This window comes from Sinocyclocheilus anshuiensis, unplaced genomic scaffold (genome assembly GCF_001515605.1).
Source record: "Sinocyclocheilus anshuiensis isolate Anshui unplaced genomic scaffold, SAMN03320099.WGS_v1.1 scaffold1804, whole genome shotgun sequence".
NCBI lineage: Eukaryota > Metazoa > Chordata > Actinopteri > Cypriniformes > Cyprinidae > Sinocyclocheilus > Sinocyclocheilus anshuiensis.
In genome coordinates, this window is record NW_015555844.1 from 349,376 (window position 1) to 357,670 (window position 8,295).

Consider the following 8,295-nt stretch of genomic DNA (forward strand, 5'->3'; position numbering starts at 1 on the left):
CAATAAAGGATGCATATCACTCTGTCCCACGAGCAGCTTTGGGGCTCTCTGATCACTGTTTGGTTCATTTTATACCAACCTACAGGCAGAAACTGAAAACAGCTAGACCTGTTTTAAGGACTGTTAAAAGATGGACTAATGAAGCAGAGCGGGATTTACAAGCCTGTTTCGACCTCACTGATTGGAGTGTTTTTGAAGCTGCTGCCACCGATCTGGACGAGCTCACAGAGACTGTAACTTCATATATCAATTTCTGTGAGGATATGTGCATCCCCACCAGGACATTCTTATCATACAATAATGATAAACCGTGGTTTCCTGGGAAACTCAAAAACCTTTGTCATGCCAAAGAGGATGCTTACAGAAGTGGGGATAAAATCTTGTATAACCAGGCCAGGAACAGACTAAAAAAATAATGACTATCATACATTTTACCATGATTTACAGAAGGCACCCACTAAAACGTCTGTGAAACAAAGTTCGTATAACAAAAAAATCTTGTCAGGCATATTTAGGACATTTAAAAGCCTCTATTTAATTATCACAGTACAGCCCCCAAAAAGTGTCATTTTAAATCTTTAGCCTACCAATCCTTACCACTATCCTTCAAACACTTTACCCATTTGTCAGCAAGAAGTTTTAATCATTTAAAATGCAATAAAATGTTGTATAATCACTTATTTTCTTTAATGTATTTTAATAAGTACAGGTCAGAATAAGTATGTTGTTTCATTTTTACATAAATATGTAATGCTGAATGGTGATGGAACATTATTTCACCCATATTTCGACATTTTATTTTCACAAAAGTTATTTGAAACATTAAAGTAGACAACATGTGCTAGCCTATGCTGAATGACGATGGAAAATTATTTCACCCATATTTTGACATTTTAGTTTCGCAAAAGTTATTTGAAACACTTTATTTGCATCTAATATGCTTTCTGTGTATATAAAATCGCTTTTGTACATTTAATTTGATGCAGACACCAAAATGGGACGACCCATGTACACCTTGCACAGAAATCTTCAATCGACTCTTCACGTCTGTTTTGGAGAGAGTGAATCGCTCACCGATAACCTGGATGATCTCAGCCAGCAGCACGCCGTCGCTCACATCCTGTTGCAGGTCTTTAATCAGCCGCTTGTGTCCCGATTTGGCCAAGTAGTGATTCGCCCAGTCCGTGTAGATCTGTCAACACGAAAGGAGAAAGTTCGCTTAGATATCCATCCATCAAACAAAAAAAGTTTCACACAACTAGGATTCACGACATTCATGCAAGCGCGACTGCGCGAGGGCTGAGCGCCGCGTCTCTCCACTCTCTATTCAAATACGCTCCATTGTGCCTCATTCAAGTTATTCAGCACCAATAATGCTCAAATTCTCCCGTCTGACATCACAGAAAAGCCCCTTCACTGGGGCAGGAGGAGGGAGACCCAGAGGGAGCTTAAATTAAACCTCTGAATGGGTTTGAAAGGAGTCATGTTTGGAGCGGGTCTGTCCAAAAACATTCCCGCGTCCCCTTACAAGTAAAGGAAAGCGGTAAACAAGCAGCGCAACAAGCATTAAAAACCACGGAGATGCCAAAACCGTCACGTTATTTTGGAAAATAAAGCTTACATAAAACATATATTTAACTTAATTCAAGCATTTAAGTACATTTATTAACAAACATGACCATGGCTGTTTTATACACGTAGCTATTATTATTTTGTAGTTTTTATTACCATGATATTCTTTGAACTTACATGTAAATACCATGATATTTTCCCATTTTACTTTAGTATCACAATTTGAAATAAAATAATAGCCAATATAGGCTATAACATTGCATAAACCACAATTAACATGAATTAAAAGTCTTGTTTTTTTGTTTGTTTGATGTTTTGCAGGCTTTATGCACATAATCAATGGCCAAGCAGTAGTCAAACTCATTCCCACAATGGAGGTTGAAGAGCTTGTGTTGTGTGTTTGATGAGTAAATAAAGCCTGAGTGTATTATTGCAGTGTTACTCATATGAGGAATCAGTTTTCTTGATGGGAAAAACAGGTGCACCCCGAGTCCCTGTGCCATCAAAATAAACACATCACACGCTACCCCTCGATCGCTCTCGCTGGAGTCATCTAGACATAAAACAGCACACAAAGCCCATATAATTATGGAGAGCAATGACCAAAGTCAGTGGAGAAATGTACAAATCCAGCTCATGCTTTGAAGGTCTGTGGGTTAAATGAGTCAGATGTAATTAAAGGTGAGGTGAAGGCAGTGAAGTGAAGGTAAGGGTAAACATGCCTTCAAGCAACAAAAGATCTTTTGACATTACAGATGACACTTGTCTGTCAGACTGAACCTGCTCACCACCATGTAAACACTAAAATAGCTATTAATGTCATAAAAAAATGTTGGTCAAGATACAAATTGAGTACATGCATTGCATTCAGTTTATCTGTTAAGTATTCCTTTCAGTCAATACGACCATATCAACATTTGTAACAATGCCGTAATAAGGTTTTTTCGTGTTGTTTTTTTTTTAAATGTTGGACTGGCTGATACAATTTTGGCATGTATGTAGAATTACACTAAAACAGTGTTTAAAAAGTATGCTAAAAAGTATTTGTTCAACAAAGTATTTAACTATTAAACAGATTTTCTTGAATATTTATCATTCTTTTTTTATATATTTGTCAATACTATGCATTTTCTTTGTAAAAGTTGAACTGAATACTTTCATTCAGCAAGGATGCATTAAATTGATCAAAAGTGACAGTACAGACATTTACATAGTGTTACAAAATATTTCTATTTAAAATAAATGCTGTTTTTTTTAGTTTCTAATCATTAAACAATCTTGAAAAAAGTTTCCACAAAAATATTAAGCAGCACAACTCTTTTCAACATTGATAATAATGAGAAATGCTTCTTGAGCAGCAAATCATCATATTAGAATGATTTCTGAAGGATCATGTGACACTGAAGACTGGAGTAATGATGCTGAAAATTCAGCTTTGCATTAATTACATTTTAAAATATATTAAAAAAATAGGAAACAGTTATTTTACACTGTAATATTTTTCACAATATTGCTGTGTTTACTGTATTTTTAATCAAATAAATGCAGCCTTGGTGAGAATAAGAGCCTTCTTTCAAACTTTTTTGTGTATTTCTTTATGTGTAGACAGTAAATTAATGTCTAAAACTGACTTTATGAAGTTAATGTAGTGTATGTATCTATATGAAAGCATGTTCAATGGGACATTTTCCTTTAAAGCAAAAAACAAACAAACACTTGATTACTCACAAGCATCCATACATGCCATCTGAATCAGCACTTATGATGAGTTATGCTGTGAAATATACTGACCTTTATATTCTGAGTCACTGAGGCATGATGCTTCAGTCCCACTGCTGTAAGAATATTGTGACAATCCCTCATCTCTCTCACACACAAAAGCAGCACTTAGAAATCCAGCCCCATACAAATCCTGCTTTGTTGTGTGGATGTCAAACCAGCATCTAGTATTTCTGCACTCTTCTGAGCTCGTGGCTTTGTACAGTCCACTCTTGACCCGAGCATGAGCTGTTCTCTGAGTTCAGACATGCCTTTAGGGCTGATCTGTCACTGAACAACTCTGGAGAACTGAACAGGTGGCTCTTACACGCATTTGCTGATGAGTGTGTTTAACTACCTGTGTGAGTAAGACGGGGAATATCAAACGGCAGTTCCTGAGTGTGGTAACTTTCAACAATTTAGCAACAGCTGTCACTTGGACTCATCTTTAAGCTCAAAGCGGGGAGGTAGAACACTGTTCAACTACAAAGACTCTCATGTCAAACACTAATCACAGGGCTGTTTGTGTTAGTCACAGACACAGAATTGTTCCCACAGGCAGAAGCTACAGAACATCCATTCAGGTTCATGAGAGAGGTTTTAAATAATACGGTATTAAGGTAATTACAAAAGATTATTTACTGAGGTGAATGTGAGGTCAGATAACTGCCCTGCTAACAGCTTAGACAAGCATGCATTTCCATGCATATTCAGGCTGGTTTGCAATAATTTAACTTGTAGACTAACTTTTTTAAATTTTATTTTTAAGAAATTGATCATTTTTCAGCAAGAACAACATTTAAGAGATAGTTCACCAAAAATTAAAATTCCGTCATCATTTACTCACACTCATTTGTTTTATTTTTTTTTTTCCTTCTGCTGAACATAAAAGATGTTTTTAAAAATGTGGGTAACCAAACAGTTTCTGGTCCCCATTAACTTCCATAGTATTTTTCCCAGTAAATGCTGACAGAATAGGATAGATAGATAGATAGATAGATAGATAGATAGATAGATAGATGAGTAACTTTTGAATATAGTTTAACTATTCAGCAAAATTCTTTAACCTCAAAATATTCTAGAGAGCATTTTAAATAAATAAATAAATGAGCTCAATTATAAACAATTCAAGAGACACAAGTAGTCAATGTCTCTGCACTTGATAGAGTGATTTCTACCTCTGGCCTCTAAAATTACTTTCATCTGTAAAATACAATGCATTGTTGATTTTTTCATTGTCGTTTAACTTGAGGATTTACTTGAAGATTTTAAAGACGATCATTTGTTTCACTTTGGAATAACATTCATCTGTGAGACCAGAAATATAAGAAGTAAAGAAGTAGAAATATGCAAATATTATGCCACTGAAATGATACAGAACATTACTGAAATATGACCAGTCTTAAATAAGTGAATAAACTTTTGCCATTTGTTGCTTTTTACATGTAGCTGACCTGCGTGAAGGTGCAATCTCTATAGTCCTAAACATAAAGCCAATCTAAACCTCAATCAACACACAAACATCTCAAAAGAGCTTCAGCTCAGCTTGCGGTAAATAGCGCAGTAAGTCTGGACCATATCTATACCTGCTGCATGAGTCTAAATATACCCTCCCGCTGCTCGCCTACAGATATTAGCAGGAATAGCCTTCTCTCCACAGCAGAGAGGTCTTACCGATTTGTAGTGATCGCAGGACGACCTGCTGCGGCGTCTCTCTGGGATGTACATCCTCACGTTCAAAGCCATTCTGCTCTTACAGGTGAAGAGAGCTCATAAACACTGAAGCCCCGAGGACGGCCTGCCACATTCACGCCTGTAATCAAGTCAGCGGTGTGGGGGGATAATTTTAGCGGCGAAATGCATTCTGGAGCATCGCTCAGAAACCTTTGCTTCAGATATACCTCTCTCTATGTGTCACGCTTAGTGTCAAATGCAGAGACCCAGACATTAGGGCTGCACAATTAATCGAATTTCTAATCGCGATTACAAGTATGGATGCCACAATTACGTAATCGTTCAAAGCGGCAATTAATCATTCAAATGTTATGCTGTGTGCTTAAGATGCTTTTTTTTCTTTCTTTCTTTTTTCTTTTTTTCTAATTTTAGTTTTAGTATAACATTATAATACAATTCATATTTTTTACTTTTTTTATAATTTAAAGAAGAAACCAATCCGATGTATAGTTGACATTTGAGGCTTAATACTATTCGGCTCCTGACGTTCCCTTGATAGAGTCTTTGGGTATGGTGAAAAGATGTAATGAGTGTCGGGTCCAGAATGTCTCGAGCGGACACCCATGAGCGCTCCTCCGGGCCATAACCTTCCCAGTCGACCAAATACTGTACCTTTCCACGGACCTGACGAGAATCCACCAGCCTGCGTACAGTGTAAGCTGGTTGTCCATTGAATTGGTCCCAACCTCCTGTGCCGGTTTGCCTGCCTCCGCTGTTGTTGAGTGGCTTTCAGTAAAGCTGCCCGGGCCTTTTGACAAGTCCGTCGACAACGGCGAACGAGTTGAGCAGCAGCGGGAACACATATCTCCGGTTCCTGTCCAGGGAACAAAAGAGGAGGGAAGCCATATTGGCACTCGAAAGGGGCCATGCCTAGGGATGAATGGTAGAGAGTATTATGTGCAAACTCTGCCCAGATTAAACGAGAGCTCCAAGTGGTCTGATTGTCTGCTGCCAAGCATCTCAAAGTCTTCTCTATATCCTGATTCACTCTCTCTGTCTGCCCATTAGACTGGGGGTGAAAGCCAGATGACAAGCTAATGTTAGACCCAATGAGACGGCCAAAAGCCTTCCAGAACCGGGAGGTGAACTGAGAACCTCTATCTGAGACCATATCCTGGGGGAAGCCGTGAATCCTGAACACATGCTGCATCAGGAGCTCTGCAGTCTGGCTTGCTGTAGGAAGTTTGGGTAAAGGCAGGAGATGGCATGCTTTAGAAAATCTATCCACCACAAGAATGACTGTATTACCTTAGGATCTAGGTAGGCCTGTGACAAAGTCCAGAGATATGTGTGACCAAGGATGTTTAGGGATAGGTAGAGGATGCAGTAATCCGTGAGGGTGGGTTCTGGACTCCTTGTTCTGGGCACACACAGCACATGCAGCGACAAAATCCTGGACATCTTTTTGCAACTTTGGCCACCAAAACCTCGGATAAGTTTGCAAGTTCTAGTGGCCCCAGGATGACCAGAGGGAAGGGAAGCATGTGCCCACTGCAACACATCAGAGCGTACTTTGTTAGGTACAAAAGACAAAGAGTCGTCCTGGTGGACCATTACCTGGATCCGACTGCTGCTGCTGGGCCTTCATAATGGCAGCCTCAATGCCCCACTGGATAGCTGCTACTATTCTGGAGGTGGGTAGGATGGGCTCCGGCCTGGACTCCTCCTCTGGTGAATCAAACTGCCTGGAAAGTGCATCTGGTTTTGAATTCTTGGAACCTGGTCGGTAAGAAAGAACATAGTCAAACCGGTTAAAAAACAGAGCCTAGCGTGCTCGGCGGGAATTCAGTCTCTTGGCCTCCCGAATATAGGTAAGGTTTCTGTGGTCTGTCCATATAAGGAAAGTATGCTTGGCCCCCTCCAACCAATGCCTCCACTCCTCTAATGCCACCTTTACTGCCAACAGCTCCCGGTTTCCAATATTGTAATTCCTCTCAGCTGCAGTTAGTCGATGAGACAAGTAAGCACATGGGTGAAGCCTGTTGTCGACCCTGGCTCCTTGGGACAAGACTGCCCCTACCCCCACATCTGAGGCATCCACCTCCACCACAAAGGGCAACTCTGGATCTGGAAGGGTTAAGATGGGGGCCGATGTGAAGAGTCGTTTCAGCTTGTTAAAAGCTTGATTGGCTTTCTCTGTCCACATGAATGGCCAGTCAGACTTCTTGGTGAGCGCGGAGAAAGGTTCTGCCACAGAGCTGAAGCTCCTTATAAACCTTCTATAACAATTGGCAAACCCAAGAAAGCGTTGTACTTGTTTCACAGAACAGGGCTGAGGCCATTCTTGCACTGCATGTACCTTTCCAGGATCCATCTGGAGACTGCCCTTGGAAACAATGAAGCCAAGGAATGGAACTAAGGACACATGAAACTCGCTCTTCTCCAGCTTGACGAAGAGGCTATTTTTAAGTAACTGGGACAGGACCTGTCGAACATGTTGAACGTGGTCTTGGTAATTACATGAGAAAATGAGAATATCGTCAAGATAGACGAAAACGAACTTGTTCAGCATCTCCCTAAGGACATCATTAATGAACGCTTGGAAAACTGCTGGGGCATTGACCAGGCCAAAGGGCATTACCTTGTACTCATAATGGCCAGTCGGGGTGTTGAATGCCATCTTCCACTCATCACCTTCTCGAATCCTGACCAGATGGTAGGCATTTCTGAGATCCAACTTAGTGAAAATATTAGCACCCTGCAGGATCTCAAAGGCAGTGGTCATCAGGGGCAGGGGGTAGCGATTTTTAATGGTGATGCGGTTAAGACCCCTGTAGTCGATGCAGGGCCTGAGGTCACCATCCTTCTTCTCAACAAAAAAAACCCCCGCTCCAGCAGGTGAGGTCGAAGGACGAATGAAACCATTATCCAAGGCTTCCTTAAGGTACTTGTCCATAGCAGCCCTTTCAGGGGCAGAGAGGGAGTAAAGTCTACCCCTAGGTGGGCATGCTCCAGGACCCAGGTCTATAACACAGTCATATGGTCTATGTGGAGGGAGGTGGCTCGAGACTTGCTGAAGACCTCTCTGAGATCAGCATGGGTTGTGACAAGTTAACCATGGAAATCCAAGAACTAGGGGGAGTTCAGGTGACTGGATCAGAAAAAATTGCATTAGGGCTGCACGATAAATCGCATGCGATATTTAACGCGCACCTTATCAGTAAAGCCGGTTCTGTAATCAGCGGTAAATCTCCATCACCTGCGGGCTTTCACATTGAGCAGCATTAACTA

General features: G+C 40.7%; 1 protein-coding gene across 1 annotated transcript in view; it reads right to left on the minus strand.

The window, feature by feature from the left end:
* LOC107675604 (neuron navigator 2-like) overlaps nucleotides 1-8,295 on the minus strand; it is a 125,825-nt gene that overhangs the window by 94,578 nt on the left and 22,952 nt on the right. The window contains exon 2 of the mRNA XM_016470007.1: nucleotides 1,075-1,192. Within this exon, the coding sequence (XP_016325493.1) occupies nucleotides 1,075-1,192 (118 nt within the window). The remainder of the gene's footprint in view (nucleotides 1-1,074; nucleotides 1,193-8,295) is intronic.